Source organism: Neofelis nebulosa, chromosome 5 (genome assembly GCF_028018385.1).
Source record: "Neofelis nebulosa isolate mNeoNeb1 chromosome 5, mNeoNeb1.pri, whole genome shotgun sequence".
Classification (NCBI taxonomy): Eukaryota; Metazoa; Chordata; class Mammalia; order Carnivora; family Felidae; genus Neofelis; species Neofelis nebulosa.
In genome coordinates, this window is record NC_080786.1 from 41,608,679 (window position 1) to 41,629,716 (window position 21,038).

Genomic DNA, 21,038 nt, shown 5'->3' on the forward strand with positions numbered 1-21,038 from the left:
TCGGGAGTGTCCATTAGAAGTAGGTGTTTTACCAGTCAGAACGGCTAAAATTAACCACTCAGGAAATGTAGGGAACCCTCTTGCACTGTTGGTGGGAATGCAAACTGGTGCAGCCACTCTGGAAAACAGTGTGGAGTTTCCTTAGAAAATTAAAAATAGAACTATCCTATGACCCAGCAATAGCACTACTAGAAATTTATCCAAAGGATACAGCAGTGTTGATTCATAGGGGCACATGTACCTCAATGTTTACAGCACCGCTTTCAACAATAGCCAAATTATGGAAAGAGCCTAAATGTCCATCCACTGATGAATGGATAAAGAAGATGTGGTTTATACATACAATGGAATACTACTTGGCAATGAGAAAGAATGAAATCTGGCCATTTGCAGCAATGTGGATGGAACTGGAAGGTATTATGCTAAGTGAAATAAGTCAGTCAGAGAAAGACAGATATCAATGTTTTCACTCATCTGTGGAACTTGAGAAACTTAACAGAAGACTTTGGGGGAAGGGAAGGGGAAAAAATAGTTACAAACTGAGGGAGAGAGGCAAACCATAGAGACTCTTAAATACAGAGAATAAACTGAGGGTTGATGGGGGATGAGGGAGAGGGAAATGGCTGATGGGCATTGAGGAGGGTACTTGTTGGGATGAGCTCTGGGTGTTGTATGTAAGTGATGAATCATGGGAATCTACCCCCAAAACCTAGAGCACACTGTATGCACTATACGTTAGCCAACTTAACAATAAATTATATTTTAAAAAAAAGAGCAAAGATAATGCACAGCCACCGGCCCATAAAAAAAAGTGGGTGTTTTAAACTTTTTACTAGTTTTAGGGTTCATTTAAATAATTTTTTAAATCCAAATGTTGATCATATTAAAATGTAGTATTTATAAGTAGTATTTTTCTCCCATTTTTCCCACCATGAGAATCTCAAATGCTGCTGTTGTGACACCAAGTTGGAACGTATTCCACTTTAGAAATCAAAAGCACAAGAAATACAAGAAGAAAATATGAAGCAGGTACACCTTGAGGGAGGAAATTTGGGACATGGAGCAGAACGGGGAGAGGAAAAGATAGAATCCCAGGCAGTCTTCCACATACTGCCTGATATTCCTTTGTTTTTACTTCCTTTTGTTCCCCCACCAGGAATTCATAGGAAGCACATGTCTAATATGTGATAAGCCCTCAGAGAATGCTAACAATTTTTCTACATTTTATTAGTTAATAAGCATCTGCTTTAAAAATGTCACTTCCTGGGGCTCCTGGGTGTCTCTGTCAGTTAAGCATCTGACTTCGGTTCAGGTCATGATCTCACAGTTCCTGAGTTCAGGCCCCACGTAGAGCTCTGTGCTAACAGCTCAGCCAGGAGCCTGCTTCAGATTCTGTGTCTACCCTGCTCTCTCAGCCCCTTCCCTGCTCGCCCCCTGTCACTCAAAAAATAAATAATAAAAAAAAATTAAAATGCCACTTCCTTTAGCTGGTTATGAATGACTGACCATAAGTCACACACACGTCAGTTAGAATAGACAAAGGGGAAAAGGAAGAAACACTGAGGTCCCCTTAACTGTCACCGTAGCTCTGCAAAGTGGCAAATGGGAAAGTGAGAAGGTTCAGAAAGACTACAGGACAGATGTGAAGATACATAGCTACCACACAGCAGAGCTAGACTGAAGACAATGTCTATCACACACAGGACTGTCGTTTGCTTCTGTGACTGTACTGTTCCCAACATGCAGGTCACACCCGTTACACTGAAAGAATGGATGGGGCCACTGGGAGAAAGATTGGGTGTGATGTGGAAGCACGGTTCTATTTTTGGTGGTCAATGCTTAAACTATTCTGCCCCACTAATCCATTTTTTATGGTTTTCTGAGGCATGCCAACAGAGAGGGCACTCAAAAAGGTGATTCTTTTCCTTTTCATCTTAATACAACCTAGAACCCTTACCCCAGAACCTAGCACTAAATTGCTATTTGTGGGCTATCTTGGGAATTTAACTAACACATACAACAGTATTTCTAGATGATAGATTCTTAATCCCAAGTAATTAACTTAGTTACAGATGCTTGGAACATAGTTCCTCTACCAAGTAGAGGATTGCTTGGAGTTGGTCTAAACATCTTTGTCAGTAGTTAAAAATTTGGGTAGTATTTGTATAGTTCGAAAGTATTTGTATAATTTGGGTAGTATTTGTATAATTTCAGATGGCTACATGGTGCTTTGCTTAAAACAAGTTTGTTTCCTCATTTTGAAAAGGGAGGAACTATCATCATTCCTAAAAAAAGATACTAAAAGCTTCTTGTGTGGGCCTTGGGAAAGAGTGGGTAACTAGACGTAGTTACCTAGAGGACTCCGAAATGTTAAAATAGAAGGCATTAATTAACTGAATTAACTGTGTGCCCTGACTTCTGCATTTGCCTCATGTATTAAGGTTTTATTTATTTATTTTTCTTTGCTTATTTTTAAGTAAGTCCTGGAATTGTGCTTTTTTTTCAGAGCCCTAGATTCCTTTTCTGACTAAACTTTCACTGTAATAGATAAATTTCCTGCTCTACACTACTGCTTTTACTAACTTAGAAGTCTGTTTATATGCTTGTTTAAATCTCTGGTGTGGGTATGTGTTTACACCATGCTTTGGTTTGTAAATTTTAGCTTCCTTCTGGAAATATTAGCTTCTTACCACTAGAACAAATTGATTTCATCTATCTTCCTCCTCATCTTTAAACATATTATTTATCCAACTTTTAGCCTTTCTGATATAAGGTAAAAATATCTCACTACAATAAGGTTAATAAACAAAGTCAAAAGACTACTTAATGAAAAAATATTTTGGAAAGCCAGTCCTTTTGATTAGTAACCAGCCTTAGTACCAGAAAAACTTCAAAGTGCTCTCTAAACATTGAATTTTCATCAGTGATGCTGCAAGCCTTAGTTCTCATCTTTCATGCTTACCCATGCAACAACTTCAAAAGGATTAAAAAGAAAGAATGACAATCTCTCAAAGCAACCCTGCGCTCAGGCCAGTAAGGCCAATAATCTTTTCTTTAGCTAACATGCATTTACAACCAGATAATTGCTTCATTACATTATGCTTTAATAATGTAATAATTAACATTTGTTACAAAAAAAGCAAATATTGCAAACCATTCAGAAATGAAATCCAGAGCCCAAGGGATTTCTAGAAGAAAATGAAAAAGAGTTAGACAGCGTCAAATATAGACATCTTCAAAGGGAAAGAGATCATTTAAACTTTACTTACTGAAACATGTTCTTGCATACTTGATCGTTTTTGTCATCTCGCTTGTTATAATCCAGCTAGTGAATGTTCAAAGAACATAAAATCCTACAAATAAATAAACCGAGTATGAGTGAATTTACAAAAAGGCGACAATTGAGATCAGGAGTCTCACAGGTAAGCTTTGATTATATAAAGCAATTATGTTTCCCAGTGGTGTTTTAGCAACATGAGATTCATCAGTAAGAGGAAAGTCAAAACGTTTTAAGCTTCATGACACTTACATGTCTAGTTCAGAGTACAAGTTACTTGGAAATCTTATTGGAATCAGCAGGGTATCATCAGTCAAAAATCTTAGGTGATCAAGACAGTGCAGACTTCAATTGCAGGACATTCTCTGTCAGTGTGGGATGTTGTAATAGACACTGACCTTTGAACAAGTATTATATATATCCTCATGGACTGTGTGGTTAGCAAGCAGGTAGTCATCTGAGGAAGTACTGAAAACTATACCAGAGGGAACTTAGAAATGGTAATTATGGCTGTGGGTTGTGGAGTGGTAGCCTCAAACCAGAGAAGACCGAAAATTAGATAGTACTTGTGAATTTTGCTGTTTGGATCAGGGAGTTCTCATACCAGCTACTTTCTGATGGTCTCTCTCTCAACACAAGGTAATGAAATGGACACAGTATTTAAAAATTAACATGGGATGCCTGGGTGGCTCAGTTGGTTAAGCATCCGACTTCAGCTCAGGTCATGATCTCATAGTTCGTGAGTTTGAGCCCCATATCTGGCTCTGTGCTGACAGCTCAGAGCCTAGAACCTGGTTCAGATTCTAGTCTCCCTCTCTCTTTGCCCCTCCCCTGCTTGCACTCTTTGTCTCTTTCACTCTCTCAAAAATAAATAAAAATATTTTAAAAAATGTTAAAAATTAAAAACACAATTCTTCCTGTCCAATTATATGTAGAAGTAAGTAATTTATCTTGTATCTATGTAATTATCTAATACATGTCAGAAATTGTTTTAAAAGCTATATTGGCCAAAAAAAAGTGCAATTGTTTTATATTATGGTAAAAAGGAAAAGAAAGAACTGGATGGGGCCATTAGATATTCTCAGTAAGTAGGTTTTTCCCTGAGACAATGGAGTTAAAAAGTTATCTTTTCAGGTGATTGGGGTGTCATCTGGATCAGAGCTTCTCCAATTCATAGCGCATAGTGAATTGTTGACAGTACATTTTACTGTTTGTTAAATGATATAAGTGGGTAGGGCAGATTAAAGATGATCTGGTTTTTATTTTTTAAACATTTTTTAAATGTGCATTTTTATTTTGAAAGAGAGAAAGAGCATGAGCAGGGGAGGGGCAGAGAAAGAAGACAGAGAATCCCAAGGAGACTCCACGTTGTCAGCACAGAGCCTGATGCAGGGCTTGAACTCAGGAATCGTGAGATCATGACCTGAGCTGAAATCAGGAATCAGATGCTTAACTGACTGAGCCACCCAGGCACCCTACAATGATCTGTTTTTTAATATAAACATTAAGTGTGGGGCTTAATCAGAAAGGCCAAATTAAGGTTTTGGGGAAAGGGTGTGTATGTGTGTGTATTCTGTGTGTGTCTTTGGAAAAAACTGAGTAGATAGAGCCATTTTTCCCCCACAGCAGCCCACATTAAAATATCCATAAGATTTAGGATCCTAAAACCCTGAAGGACAACAAAATATGAAATGAAGAATGTAGGTTTGTTTTAAAATTCCATGGGTTTTTGTGAGAGCATTGACAATGGTAAGCAGTGAGGGAGATATTAGAGGAAAAATTGGGACAGGAGATGGGCGACCATCTGGCGTAGGTGTTACTTGACTTCTGTTTTCTATCACCAATCTCCACACCAGGAAAAAATATTTTTGATGAAATTATAAGTTGGAAAGAAAGGACAAAGATGTAATATCTTTGTAATAATGGAAGCTGATAAATATTAACCCCTCCCTCTGAATTCATGTATCCATGTTCATGTTTGAAGGGAAGAAAACTACTTTTCACATTCTGAGGGTCACTTAGTTCATTGTTAAACAATGAAACAGTCCTGAACTTTACCCAGGATCAATAATGTGATATTTACATATTTTTTCAGTGAAAATGAAAATGATCCAAAAATCTAAATTGAAATGGAAGGAGAATGGGTAACTAAGTTTTTGAAGAAATGCTGAGTAGCACATGACAGGGCACTGCTTCTTGTTTTTTTAAATCTTTTTAATGTTTGTTTATTTTTGGGAGAGAAAGAACATGAGCAGGCAAGGGGCAGAGACAGGGAGATAGAGAATCTGAAGCAGGCTCCACGCTCTGAGCTGTTAGCACAGAGCCCTACGTGGGGCTCGAACTCAGGAACAGCAAGATCATGACCTGAGCCAAAGTTGGAAGTTTAACCAACTGAGCCACCCAGGTGCCCCGACAGGGCACCAATTCTTGACGAAGACTGTGTATGAGGGTCAGCGGAGAAAGGCTGTCTATTAGAAATGCAGGCTCCTAAATTCTGACTTTTGAAGAGTTGGTCCCAACCTAGCCTTCTATGCATAAACCTCTGTGGGATAAATGTGGTGCTGTGTAAAATGAGATTGGCTCTGTAGTGATTAATGAGGAAAGGGTGAGAAATAAATCACTCCTATGCTTTTAAGACCATACTTACAGGGGCGCCTGGGTGGCTCAGTTGGTCGAGTGTCAGACTCTTGATTTTGGCTCAGGTCATGATCCCAGGGTTGTGGGATGGAGTCCTGTGTTGGGCTTTGCACTGAGCATGGAGACTGCTTAAGATTCTCTCTCTCTCTCTCTCTCTCTCTCGCTGCCCTTCTCCCCTGCTTGTATACACTGTCTCTGTCTAAAATAAAAAATAAATTAAAAAAAGACCATACTTACAAAGAGAAAACAAGCACCAATCATTGCTGCTTTGACTGTCACATCTAGATCTGCGGGAACATGAATTCCAAAGTTGTCAGCATTGGTAAAGACATCATTTACAAATCCTGACCAGTACTTTGAAATCTTCCCAATTGTAAGTTTTTCATTAATGGTCTTCACCTTTGAAAAGAAAATAAGAGATGTTAAGCCTGAAGGTGAAATGGATGGCTTTACATATCTTAGTATGTTTGCTTCGAGAGAGATGCGAATTATTTTATTAATCATCTGTAAATGACAGTTCCATGTCATTCATTCCATTATATAAACATAAGTTTGGAGATTTAACTTTCCAGTTTACTCTTCCGGAATTTTGTTTTTTTGACAGTTTTTTGATTCATCGTAATTCCTTTATTTTTTCTTGCTTTTTGTATGCAGATTGAGAAAATAATAGCAATAAATAATTAAGGCCAGGCTACCACAAGATGGCAGCAGGTACATAGTCTCAATTACATGGTCTAACCTTGAAGGTAATTTCATTACCTGAAGTCTAGATTTTAAACCTGAATTCTTCAATAACAACAACAACAACAACAAAAGGAAGAAAAAGAAAATATTTTTGAGAAATATTGGAGAAACAATTTTTAGAAGAAATTCATTTCTAAGTACAATTTGTAAACTTAAAATTTTTATTGTTAAGATTATAGAATTACTAACATATTTAAACATTATCAGCCATTGCTTAATCTCATTTTTATATTATACTCCAAAATTTACTAGGTCTTTCCTTTATAACCAAACCTAAGTCCTATTTTCACTAAAAAAAACAAAAAAAAATCCTCTGGGCAAATGTAGCACAGGAAATTCAGACTAATTTGACATCAAAAATCTATAGTCCTTCACAGCTAGAAGAAATCTACAGTTAAACTTTATCAACTATTCATTTGCTTGCCCTGTTTCTCATTCAAAGGCTGAAAGGATTCAATATAAATTGTTACTTTATGTATAGTGGGAAAAGATAGAAATAGAGAAGGTTACTTAGGACATCGATATACCTTTACTAAACCTTTTTATTTCTCAATCATAGGACATATTTTTATCTTTTAGTCTTAGGAAAGCATGCCAAGTCTTTTTGGAGTGGGGTAGAGTTACAACAGTTCGCTTTGTAAAATTTCCATCACATTCTCGGTAAATAGTGTTCGCTAAAGTTCCTCAAACTGAATGTCCCAGGTGGGCTATATATGAATGTATGAATGGAGGAAGGGATGAATAATAAATAGACACTTTAAATGAGCTCTCTTTTGCCTAAAAGATATTTACAGGAATAGTAGTTAACATAGTTCTTATTGTTACAATTGAATGTACAACTACCTGTTGTTTTTTAACATTGAGTTAAAATGTTAAACATTTAACTGTTTATGTAAGTGTAGATTGTTTTCTAAAATGAACTTAGCAAGTCTTATGATCATAGCTTTTAAATTAGTGATGTTTTCTCAAATGTGGATCTTGAGAAACTTAACAGTAGACCATGGGGGAAGAGTAGGGGGAAAAAAGTTACAAACAGAGAGGGAGGGAGGCAAATCATAAGAGACTCTTAAATACACACTGAGGGTTGATAGGAGGTGGGGGAGAGGAGAAAGTGGGTGATGGGCATTGAGGAAGGCACTTGTTGGAATGAGCACCGGATGTTGTATGGAAGCCAATTTGAGAAAAAATTATATTAAAAAAATAAATTAGTTATTTTTAATGGAGTGTACTTCTTAGATGAGATCTGAAGTGGGATATGTTACCACCAGAGCTAGAGGAAAAGATGATCTAATTTAAGGTGATTCTAAGCTAATATATATTTACTTTATACCATGGGTGCTGTAATTCCACATAAATCAAAAAAGTTTTAGTGTGTTCTTTATTTTTATTTTATTATTATTTTTTATGTTTATTTATTTATTTTTGAGATAAAGAGACAGTACGAGTGGGGGAAGGGCAGAGAGAGAGAGGGGCTCAAACTCGGGAACTGTGAGATTCTGACCTGATTCTTAACCAACTGAGCCCCCCAGGTGCTCCTTAGTATGCTTTAAAAACAAAAACAAAAAACCTTGAACTTAGTATATCTGAAATTATGAGTTCTTACTGGCACGCACAATATGGGCTTATTACATTATTTCACAAATATATTATTTTCTAAATTTATTTCAGAGATATCCCATGATTTGAATATTTTAACATTGAATTCTGTTGCAAACCATCAGGACCTAAGTGAAAACCTCCTTCACTCTGTCAACCGTACCTCAAAATCCACATCGCCAAAACAGCCACATGTTGCACAAGGACCAACAATTTTCAAAATATCTTCTTTGTTTGCATTTTGGATTGTGAATTTAGGCAGAAAGGGGTCCCACTTCTGTGCAACATAACCAACTATAGTACCAGGAGGGGCTTGGATTTCTAACTGCAAGAAGAGATAATAATAAAATAAGATTTTCCTACAGTTATTGTATTTTAATTTTACAAGTCGCTTTCCTTCTAAACAGTAACTTTTATGAAATTATTTTTGTATTCTACAAAATATTCTAAATATCTGCTTCTAAGGAAGCACGGCAGTGGATTTTTTTCATATTTTATAGAAACAAAGATATTCACTAAACAGGTATTTGCTTGGCATTACTCATTAAAATTCATGTCTTTCTTTGATCTTACTTCCCTGAAGAGAACCTCTCCCAGAACGGTCTTCTGACCCTGGGACACTGTCTTCTTTGGTATTTTGTTCCGGGTGTGGCGGTTGGCCAGGCACTGTTTCCTGTGTCTTCCACTGCCTCTAATGTGTTGCCACAACACACATCTATTTGTAACCCTCACTTACCAGTTGTTAACTATTCATGATTGTTTGCCCTTCAGGCTGTCAACTTCCAGCTTCTCTGGGTTCAATTAAAAACAAATGCTTCTTGTGAAGTTACAGTTTTACACACCAATTTGATTGCTGTTTCACTTTTTCCAAAGTGTGAGAGACTTGTAATTGCATTTTTAGGCTTTACTTTAGTGCTGTACCCCATTACTTTCATTTCCTTAATTTCCTTACTTTTCATCGTGTTGTATTTCAACATGTTTATATGGTCAAATCAAGTCAGACCAAGTTGTGAAATAAGCCAGAGGTGGGTGAAAATAGTGACAATTGTTTGCTTTTAAATCCAATCCACTCCTTATAATCTGTTTTCCTTTTGTCTTTTTAAAAATTATTTATTAAGTTCATAGTCATGCGTGTATGTCTGTAGTGCTCTTGGATCAACAAAGGTGGTTTCAATAAGAGTGCCTAGAATTACAGGGATTCGACTTGTCAAATCGCTAAATTGTACACCTGAAACTAATGTAACCTTGTATGTCAACTACACTTAAATTAAAAACAAACAAGAAACACTGAAAAGGCAGAATTATATAGATTTGTTCTGGGATCACTTTCAAAATAATTGGCTTGATTCTGAGCAAATCTTTAAAAAATTGTTAAGCGGTATCAGATACATCTTATTTTTAATTTATGTGACATTGGACAACTATGAAATAAAACATCAATTATCAGAAACATCAGAAACATGCAAATGGATATATTATATTATACTGACTATACCATCTTAAAGCATATTAGATCTTAAATATCCTTAGTAGGAGGATGAAAACTCTTGGACACCAGATGAGTACCTTAGCCACTTTATCACTTAGTCAAGTAATTGCCTATAACAATTGGAGGATTAGCTTCAATATATATTCCAGAAACTTCCCTACTTAACCCCAATTCATATTGATATTTTTTTTCTCATCTTGCTAAGTAGAGTACTTATACATAGGTGCACAGTAGAGAAACTTGGGCTTGAATAAGTATACCTGGATCAAGCCCCATTCATGATATTTCCTGGATGTGTGATCATAGGTAAGTTACCTCCACTCTCTAAGCCCTAGTTACCTCAACTGCTAAATATGGAGAGTAAAATCTATTCTTTCTAGCTCACAGAGATGTTATGATATCAAAGACATCAGAATAAGTAAAGGTTCCTTATCAACTTAACTGCATTATGTCAGTGGAAGTTATTATAGATCTACTAGATAATGATGAAAATCTATTATATATTAAAATAAAATAATGAAATGATTCCCTTCAGAACAATAGCATAGTCTTGCCAAGGTTTCAAGTTTGTCATAAATGGATGAATGGAATGTGAGATTCTGTACTAAAACTGATACCTAACCAAGAGAACACCTTGGAAGATTTTAGTATTACTTAGTACTTCCCGAACTTTGCTCCAGTTAGAGAAGACAAAGGGTAGATTTACTTAATGGTGGAATTCACAGGTATTCCAGTTATGTGGCTAACACAGAGATTCGGGAGGATGTGTCCCATTTACATGACGCGCGAGCTGTCTGCCAATTAACAAAACGAAAGCCACTACAGTTTTTGGTTGGGAAAAAAACAAAAACAAAACAAAACAAAAAACTAGTGAATCACCATCCTTAAGCTGTTTGGATCCTAAAGGAGCAACTGATAGGGGAATTGCCTTATAGCTCCAGATGAATGCCATTTGTTAAATAAATAAATACTTGCCAACCTTTTCAAACGTAGAAAAATAAAAGTACACCCAGAGCCAATGACTAACCTCTTGCAGGTAGCAAGGGCACCAGCAGCTATTACACCTCAAGGGCCTGTTTACTGTAATCACCTCCCGACCTGAGTTATCCATGACCTTCAGAGTGCAAGCTCGAAGTGTGGAACAGAAAGTACGATTGAAGCAGATGCTTTCTTCCACTGCAAAGTAAATTCTTTGTCCCAAACTGTTTTTAATCTCATATTTGTTGGAGGTCTCAGTGCCAAGTATCACTAAGGGAGCAAAAAAACCAAAAAACCAAAAAAACCCAATCATCAAAACAGTGCTATTGCCTAGTATCAAATCTTTCAATAAGTAAAAGGGGTAGTGTTATTAAAAGAAAACAGTAGCTAATTATTAAGTATGGGGTATCTTCTTCACCCAAATCTACTTCCATTTTCTAAAATTTGAGGACTTAGCTATGGAAATCAAAGTAAACTCAGAGCAAAGCTGTGTGATGATTACATTTTGATTCCAGATATAGGACCTACTGGGCACATGTAGTTCCACATTTCAACTAAGGAAGCAAGGCTGTAAAGAATGGAATCCTCAAATCATTCTAACACTGCTGTGGAATTTGCGGGATGACTCACAGCATAGTAATGATTTTGTTTAAAATCTATTTGGCAGTGTATCTATGGCCGCGGGCTATCCTGCTACCTATATGTTACGATTTTGACATATTTTAGATGTTAAGGACAAAAAATAATTAATTGGAATTCAGTCAGTCATCGAAAATCTATGTACTGTTAAATAACATGCCATTTGATGAATCACCGGTGAAATGATAAAACATCAAATTTTGTTTGATGGGTTTTTGTTATTTACTCACTTATCATTTTCAAGTTTTTATTTAAATTCCAATTAGTTAACATATAGTGTAATATTAGTTTCAAGAGTAGAATGGGTTTTTGTTATTTAGTCTCAAACTTGATTTCCATTTATGAAATTATTAAGAAAATATAAATTATTACCAAACATGGGAATGATAAAATCTTTTGTTATTTTAAGATAAAAATTGTTAGATTCCTGATAAAATATTATCAAAGACTCGGAGAGTTCATGCTTTTAGGTGTACCTATATCAGACTAACAATTTACTTCAAATGTTTATTTTAAAAGACCTACTGATCTTTTTTAAAAAAAATTTAATGTTTATTAATTTTTGAGAGACTGAGAGGGGGAGGAGCAGAGAGAGAGGAAGACACAGAATCTGAAACAGACTCCAGGCAACAAGCTGTCAGTATAGAGCCTGACACGGGGCTCAAACTCACAAACTGTGACATCATGAAGTTGGAAGCTTAACCAGCTGAGCCACCCAGGCACCCTGACCTACTGATCTTTTTGATCTACCTTTATCCTCAATTTAACATTATTGTTTAGAAGATATTTAAATATAACAAAATTTCTGAAGCCTAAAATATTTTTAACAGTTTTAATAAGTATAGAATATAATATACTTACTTCCAAGAAGCTCCACCTGCTGGTGTATAATTATCAGGTCTAACTGTTAAAGAATGACATAAAGGAAATAAAAGGTATTACATCACACTTTGAAAACCTTTGGAGATATTACTATTAATTTGCTTATCACATGACATTCATTAATTTCCATGTTCTTTACTGGGGAAATGGTTGAAAACAGCTCACATTTTATAATGAAAAAGAAGATACATTTTTTAATTCAAGTAAAAATTTTTAAAAAAATACAAGAACCCTGAAAATTCCAAGGCAGAAATGCCAAGAATCAGAATAAGAACTATGGTTAACTCTGTGTTCTCCTGTGATAAAGTGATAATAGAGTAACTCTTGGAAACAATACTTGGAGAAGATTTTAAAACAGTCTCTGAACAATGATGCCTAAAAGGTTTCAAAACTCATTTAAAAAAAATTTTTTTTTTTAACGTTTATTTATTTTTGGGACAGAGAGAGACAGAGCATGAACAGGGGAGGGGCAGAGAGAGAGGGAGACACAGAATCAGAAGCAGGCTCCAGGCTCTGAGCCATCAGCCCAGAGCCCGAGGCGGGGCTCGAACTCACGGACCGCGAGATCGTGACCTGAGCTGAAGTCGGATGCTTAACCCACTGAGCCACCCAGGCGCCCCAAAACTCATTTTTTTAAAGGAAATGAAACAAAACATCAATGACCCCCGAATGCCTGGCCTTTCCTCTCCATCCGGCCTAACTTCTCTTTCACTCTCAACTCATTCCTCATAGCGATAAAATGTCTTTGTTAAAGCTGAGAGAGGTTATTTTATAAATTATTCTCACTCACACCTTCCTTTGGATTAGAAAACATGAACAAATCCTGCTGATGCCAACAAAATACCCATTTAAGCAGAATAAGTTATGCCACTAACAGCTAATATAAAGAAAGTTGCTTTATGTAATTAAAAATGAAGTTAACTTACAGAGATAAAGTAGCCACAGATAGTTGAGAATGACTATATTAAAAAGTATACAATGCAAATTTTTAAAGGAAATGTTCAAATATGTTGTGAGAATGAATTTTCACTAAGGTAGACTCGTGAACCCTGAAGACCATTGTCTTTTCTAACACTTTCTTTTCTATTTCACCTCTAAATTATCTTCACTTTATTTTCCCTTCACATTAATAAACTCACTGGTAATGCTTGAGCTGAAATAGTCATTAGTAATATCGGGTATTGATTGGGCATCACAAGTCCGGGAAATTTGACGTTACATTATTTCCTTCATTCTCCTTGTATATCCTGAGGTACAGGCGAAACTAAATGTCCTCTATTTAAATTTTATTGTTGGTGAAAGAGTGCATGGGTCCTCTTTTTTTAAGGTTCACAAAAAATCTTTTCCATAAACAATTTATGATTTAAGATATTATAAAACCTATTTTCAGAATTATGGCAATTTTTAAATATTAGAATCAGTCTTTCAGAGTGTACTATTGTTAGTTCTGTTCTCTTCTTTTGAGAAAAATGGAGGGTTGAAAGAAAAGTCACAAAGGATATCCACAGTTATTTAGCAGTGGATCCATTAGAGGTAAGTTAGGGATGAAGAAAATTATGGGGGCAAGACTAAGATTTGAATTTAGGAACTTTAATGTTGGTGCCATGGATCAAGTTTTAGTCTTGAAATTTAGAGACTATCAATTGAGATCCATTCCACATTGGAAAGGTAAATTGTACCTCTCTGCTTTCTAATAGTAGCAGTTGTTTATTCAATGGCTACCGTGAGGTAGTCCTTGTGGTAGATATTTTGACATAGTGTATGATGTAATCCTCACAAAAACTTAGAGACATAGGCATCATTACATTTATCTTGTGAAGAAGCAATCCCAGAGAGATTAAGCAGTTTGCCCGGGATCACAGAGCTTGTGAATGGTTGGGCTAGGACTTGAACCTCGATTGATTGTACTGCCACCAGTTTTGACATGCTTTCTACTCTGTTGTATTGGCATCACTAAACAAGTGTTAGGAACTGGGATAACAATTCTTAAGTGATACTGTGGAACTTCTGAATACCTTTCCTTCCTATTTTCTCTACCCTTACACTCACCCCAGCCTCTGTAATAACATTTGATTTGATCTATCTCTGTGGGCAATACCCCTGGATTTGAGGGTCTTGTTTTGTTCTTGCAGTTTCCTTCAAGTAGTACTAGGCCACTTACACACTGTGCTCCAAATGAGCCCTTACCACTCTTTGCTATTATTTGATGGACCAGGAATCTTGGAAACTTTAAACAGATTGGATCACGTATTTAGGTGTCAGGGCCAGTAAAGCACTCAAGTAGGAAAGCCATAGGATAGAAATCGAATGACAGCCTTGGATATATAGCTTAAGAATAAATTCTTATGTATAACTTATCAGGTTTACAAGTATTCCATTTAGTATACATACTTCCAAATAAATAGGATCTTTACATGTGTCTTTGTAGACTTAACTCACTACTCTTACCTATAGGTGACTAAATTATAATAATTATCCTTTGTTTTGACACTAATAGTATAAAATGATATTACCTATTAGAACGTGTTAATCCAGAGAGATAATCTATTTGTTTTATATTTAGGTTTAACTCTACATGAACAACATAAATGCATACACATACATCCATACATGTATACACATGTGTACGTGTGTATATATGCATTATATATTTACATACATACCTGAAAATTTATTTTCAAACTGTTAATGGAAAAAAGATTTTCATTAGTCATTGGATGGACTTGATTAAAGGAGAATAGATGTGTTTTTAAATTTTTACTGTGGTTTTTTTTTTTAATTTAGAAGGATTTTGTGTATTTTCCTGTTTATTGAAGAATGTACTATTTTCAAATGTTCATGATTTTATTCAATTCTTACATGTCTCAGACAAAATTTAACACACAAAAATTCATTTTATATATATCTCTTGCAGACTTGTGGCATAAAACATTTAAAATGCTCATTTACCCTGTTTAAGTACACTGCTTTAAAGCGAGTAAGTGTTCTTTTAGGGTAAAGTGAATAACTTATATTTGCCTTTGAAGTAAGATATTCGCCAATTTGTGGCATATTTTTATTTTCTGAAATAGATCACCAAAGGTATAGGTATGGAAAATCGACTTCATTTTAGAACTGAAGCCAATGGGCTCGTATCTCTATTTATGGAATGTAAAAAAAATGTATTCATGTCAAGCATCTGGCTCCGGGTGTGTCATCATTCATGGATGGAAGAAGAATATGTGATGACCATATGTGATCATCAAACCTCAGCCCTCTGGCACTGGTATATCACTTTTATACTTGGCAAAACCTTGTCTGACGACATTCCCAAACAGCTTGCAGCAGTTAATCAACTCTAGTCAGCTATTACAGCTGATCCTTTCTGCAGATGGAAGATGGTAGGTTAGCTTTTCCAGCTCTTTTCCACATCTCCCTGAGCTCTCCAGTCTCTGTAGTACATTTGTCTGCCAGTGGGTTTCTGGAGAAGGCATCTGCAATTATAAACATTTTCCCAGGAACATATGCCGCATGCAGCTTAAACCCTATCAGGCATAACAGAAATCTCTTGTACCTTAAGGGAATTAACACAGAGATTTGATTTTGATAAAGGAGATAGACTTTATGGTTTGAAAGAATGCCAAACAAGCTGAAAATTGCAGCAGATGTGCTGACGTCTCAATATCAGTGTATTTCCGATCTTCTGTGGGATAAAGTACAAAAGCAACAATAATATATAAAAGTATAATTGTCCTTTGTGTGCCACATAATTCAGAGGATGGTATTTCTTGATTGATTTATTATAGGGCTTTAATCACTGCTTACCCTCCAATGACTATATCTAATAGTAATATGATCTTGTAAGCACATCGGCCTAAAGATGCAACAGTATCAAAGACAATGATGTTAACTTGGTAACTTGCTTTCCCTTGGATTTATAGTCATCTTTTGAGATTCAGTTGACGACCCTGAATTCTTAGATCATTATGGAAGTCTCTCCTGAGTCCTTAGATACTTAACAGCTTTCTCTGCTCTATGCACCTGTACACATTACAACTGTGTGCTTATATGGCTTTAGTACATCACCTTGCACTTCTTGTCAACACTTCTTGCATGCCAATTAGGTTACAGAGTGTTTGGGTGAGAGGGACTAGGTTTTATGCTTTTTACATGTCTCGATTACAGCAAGTACTCAATAAATATTCTTTAATTAAATAGCTGTAGGTGACTAGACGTGTTAGGCAATTCCTTGAGGATACATTTGCTTATACCTTGAGCAATGAGCAGAAGGAGGATAAATGTGCTAAACAGCTCCATCAAAAATGTTTAGTGTCATCACTCTGCCAAATAAATAAGAAAAATAGAAGTGGAAATAAAAGAGAATGAATTTCTTTCCAAATAATAGAAACAATTTTTTTTCATAATTTCATGATTTATAATGCTTTTCTCACTTCAACACGTCATTTGGTGAAGTCCTTCAACCTTGGTTGATGATGAGGGAGCATAAGGCGAGCTGAGAGCAAAGTACAAGCTAGCACCCCCCACTCCCACGTGGAATATGTGTGATACTCCTCGGACATTCCTGGCTGCCCAAGAACAAAGGAAAGGGCTTTAAGTGTTTGCCATGGTGATGTGAGAAACCAAGGCAAATGAAAAATTAAATTCCCTTACTGCCTACAGCCCATTGGCAAGTCCTTGAAACCGGCAGAGTGACCTAGGAGCTCAGCTGCCTTGATGATGACACTTTGCTGGGGGCAAAAGGGAATCTTGACTTAACCCCCCCCCCCCCCCAATCCTACTTTAACATCTAAAAATCCCTTTGGAAACTTCCTTTGTCTCAGCTTCCTCAAGATGTATGCTGGCAATCATATTCCAAGCTTATGGCCCCCTGATAATACGCCTGAAGGGTCTCGTGACTGAGGTTTTACTAAATGGTAATGAATGGTGTTTTCCCAATAGGGGCCTGGAAACCTGGCTTCCAAAATTCCTTAGTGATTTACTCTATCCCTAACCCCCTCCCAACTGGAAGGTATATAATTAGTTACCTGTCACAACCCCAGTGCAGCTCTTTCTGCCCATGGGTCCTGTCCCCGTGCTTTAATAAGATCACTTTTTTGCACCAAAGAAGTCTTCAAGAATTCTTTCTTGGCTGTCAGCTCCGAACCCCCATCACCCCAAAACCCCATCAGTTGAAAAGCAAGAAACCAAGTTTGTATTCATTTTAAGGGGCAAACATGTGTAGAAATAGAAAAAAACACCTGGCTTAAATATTCTAGCCCAGGAGGAAGACTGCCTGGCCGAGGGAGAGCTGGCTGCCACACTTGGTTCTCTGGGTGAGGATATGAGAGGTGAAAGCTGCGGTCAGGGGCTGGAGCTCCAGGAAGAAAGCCAGGCAGACCTCTACTTTGGTTCTGTGCATCTGCAAGAGAATGAAAATCTCAGCCCATATTTAAATTTAGGCCATTTCTTTCATTTTTCTCATAGTATCTGTGACTTCTGAATTCAGAGGACCAATGATCTCCTGCCTCCTCTACTGCCTTTCCTGCATTTTCCCTATTCACCGTTGCCGTAACTTACCCCTAAACCAGAGGAAAAGGAGTGCGGAAGATTGCTAGTAGTGTTTGTGAGAAAAATGGTGGATAATTTGGGCAAAATAAATGATTTCCAAATATATATATATATATATATATATATATTTAATGTTTATTTATTTTTGAGACAGAGAGAGACATAGCATGAACGGGGAGGGTCAGAGAGAGAGGAAGACACAGAATCTGAAGCAGACTACAGGCTCCGAGCTGTCGGCACAGAGCCCGAGGTGGCTCGAACTCACAGACCGTGAGATCGTGACCTGAGCCAAAGTCGGACGCTTAACCAGGCACCCAGGCGCCCCTAAAAATATATTTTTTGGAGGCACATGAAACGTCTGCTCAAAGAGCTGCAAAATTATAAACTCCAAAGTGAAACGGTAAAAGGAACTAGATATTCTCTACTCCTAAAAGGATAAACTTAGACATAAGTTTTGAATCATAATTCTGAGTTTCAAGGCATAGTCTCCCTTCCCTAAATACTATGAGGGTACCTTGTAATTGCTGAGGCTGTTTTATTGCTTTTTATCAATCCTACTGCTATTGCAAAGTTTGCTTCAGGTGCTTATTCTTTCCGCTGTACCAGAACCACGTGGAGGGCTTGTTCAAACACAAATTCCTGGGCCCCTTTCTGGAGTTTCTGATTTCAGGAGTTGGGGGTGGGGCTGAGGCTTGAATTTGCATTTCTATTTACAGATGAGCTAATGCTGCCCCCTGACCATATACTTTGAGAACTAGTGGTTTAATTCTATATACTATGAGAACACACAAATCTAATTGATGAGCTTAAGGGTAGTATAATATCTAATGGAGCTTTGGTTTCTCAGTACTTTGTAATAAAGCACCCAAAAATTTTTGATAGTGCGAATGCCTTTGTAAGCTTACCCAGTATTACAAAAGATAAAATACAGAATTCTTTAATGTTTGGCTTTGATTTTTTTAGAGAATCACCTGTTTTCTATATTATTGCCAGGTGAAAATGTTACTATTTCACTTATCTGTTAGCTTCAAATTTAGAGATTTGCTGCATTAGTCAGGAGCCTGTGTATTATTATGTATAAGCCCTAATGCATGAAAAAGTCTTCTTTTTTAAAAAATATAAATTACAGCTTTTCTAGTATCATTTTTCCTTTTTCTCTTCACATGACTGCCATTTATATTACTCCCTAATTAGATACCATTTTTTCCCAAAGATTATCAGAGTTTTTACTCCTCATCTTTACGAATCCATAAATTATTGGAGTTCTCACACCTGCATTCATTTAGTCCGACAACACTATGCTGTCTTAGATTGAACATAGGTGTGGATCAAGATTCATGATAGTTATTTTCAAATATTAGAGGGACCATTATGAAAACAAATTATTGTCACTATTCTAAAGACATATGAATGGGAATGACAAGGAAAATTGTTCTGGTCTACTCTAAGGAAGAAATTTATAACAGCTGCACGCAGATTTGGATAAGTACCCTCACTATACATAGACTAAAGTTGGAGTGACATCTATATAATTCTCAGTAGATTAGAATGACCTTCCTTCAGTACCGATACCAAATTCATGCAAGTTGTATGTATGTGGGGGTATAGTTTTCAGAATCCTTTAAGTCTCTAAAAAATAAATTTGAAGAAAGGACTGAGTTTCCTTTGGAGAAAGTAAGTTCTCCACTATTAAGAGAATTCAAGCATAGCGTGAATGAGTTCTTGGAGAGGGATTAAAAACAAACAAAAACTGGTGAAGGAACATGGACATCCAGTGGATGGTCCTTTAAACATTTACATAAACTTTGTAGTAATGATAGGCTCATTAAGGTTGTGTATACATGTGGTGTTAATGAGGAACCGTTGCCAGGTGATTCATGTATTTATTTAACCTTCAGGTTGGAAGGATCAAGGATCCTTGATCAAGGATCAAGGATCAAGATAGGTATTTAAGTTTGTACATTGAGAATTTGGACATTTAGAATTTGGGCATGTTTAGGGTTAGGATCATGTGGAAACAAACCTGTCATTTGGCCTCATTAAACTAGAGGTCCATACCAATGATATATGGCAGTTTGCCTCCCACGGGACTCAACCTGAACTTCTCCCCTCTGGGCATACAAAAAACATACAGGCAAAAGTACTCCTTTTGTTCTTGAGAAGGTGGTGTAAGTGGGACCTCAAGCAGTAAAGTGGGAGGAAGACCGTGTAACACCATGTCAGATTTGGGAGAGGAGAGAATGGCCAATCAATAGCAACCGGAAATAGTAACACGGGAACAAACAATCCTTTCTTGGGTTTAGTGCCAAAAGCACTGTTGTCATTGGCTTTCAGAGAAAAGTAGAGGCAAAACTGTGATGTAGGGAAAACTAGTTCGTAATGATAAAATTGCAGAGAGAAGTTCAACCTGGATGTGGAGGTGTAGGACTATGGCTAGAAAGGGAACTTTATGAAGTGCCAGAAATGTTCTATATCTTAATTTTGTTGGTGGTTACAAGTGCTCTTTAGTTAAAAAATCATGAACCTGGGGCACCTGGGTGGCTCAGTCAGTCGGGTTAGCTTCTGACTCTGGATCTCAGCTCAGGTCTTGATCTCATAGTCGGGAGTTTAACCCATAAGACTCCATACATAAGGCTCTACTACTTAATAGTGGAGAACTTTTAAGTACATAAAAAAACAATGTACTTCAGTTTGGTGCTCTTTATGCACTTTACATGTGTTATCCTTCAATTTAAAAAACACATATAAGGATCAATTTTTTTAAGTGTGTTTAATGTTTACTTATTTTTGAGAGAGAGAGGGAGAGCTAGGGATGGGGCAGAGAGAGAGGGAAACAGAAGATCTGAGTGAGGCAGGCTCCATGCTGTCAGTGCAAAGCCCGATGCAGGGCTCGAACTCACAAACCGTGAGATCATGATCTGAGCCAAAGTTGGACGTTTAACCGATTGAGCCACCCAGGCGTTCCTGTCTACCAAAATGTTTTAAGTAAATAATGATAATCTGTCTTGCCCTCTCAAACCAGATTTCTGATTCAAAAGGAAGCTTCCTTTTCATTTCTTTTAAATAGAATAGAGTCTCTGACAGATGTTTTGCCCACTTCATGTGCTATTTGAAATAGGTTGCAGGAGTATTGGGTTTCCATCTGAAATTTTGCCTCTAAGTTTAGTGGTGAGTCTTTATCATTACTGAACATCCCTGCTTTTTTGGTAGATTAATCATATTTTGATCTTACTATTGCTTTCCAGTCAC

The 21,038-nt window shown here is 36.7% G+C and overlaps 1 protein-coding gene across 1 annotated transcript in view; it reads right to left on the reverse strand.

The window, feature by feature from the left end:
* Positions 1-260: 260 nt before the first annotated feature.
* The window catches only part of PLSCR5 (phospholipid scramblase family member 5), a 29,016-nt gene continuing 8,238 nt past the window's right edge, over positions 261-21,038 (reverse strand). The window contains exons 3-10 of the mRNA XM_058732510.1: positions 20,504-20,513; positions 17,480-17,640; positions 12,222-12,264; positions 10,771-10,991; positions 8,418-8,579; positions 6,152-6,313; positions 3,270-3,353; positions 261-3,188 (exon numbers count right to left, since the gene is read on the reverse strand). Of these exons, the coding sequence (XP_058588493.1) occupies positions 3,315-3,353; positions 6,152-6,313; positions 8,418-8,579; positions 10,771-10,991; positions 12,222-12,264; positions 17,480-17,640; positions 20,504-20,513 (798 nt within the window). The 3' untranslated portion in view covers positions 261-3,188; positions 3,270-3,314. The remainder of the gene's footprint in view (positions 3,189-3,269; positions 3,354-6,151; positions 6,314-8,417; positions 8,580-10,770; positions 10,992-12,221; positions 12,265-17,479; positions 17,641-20,503; positions 20,514-21,038) is intronic.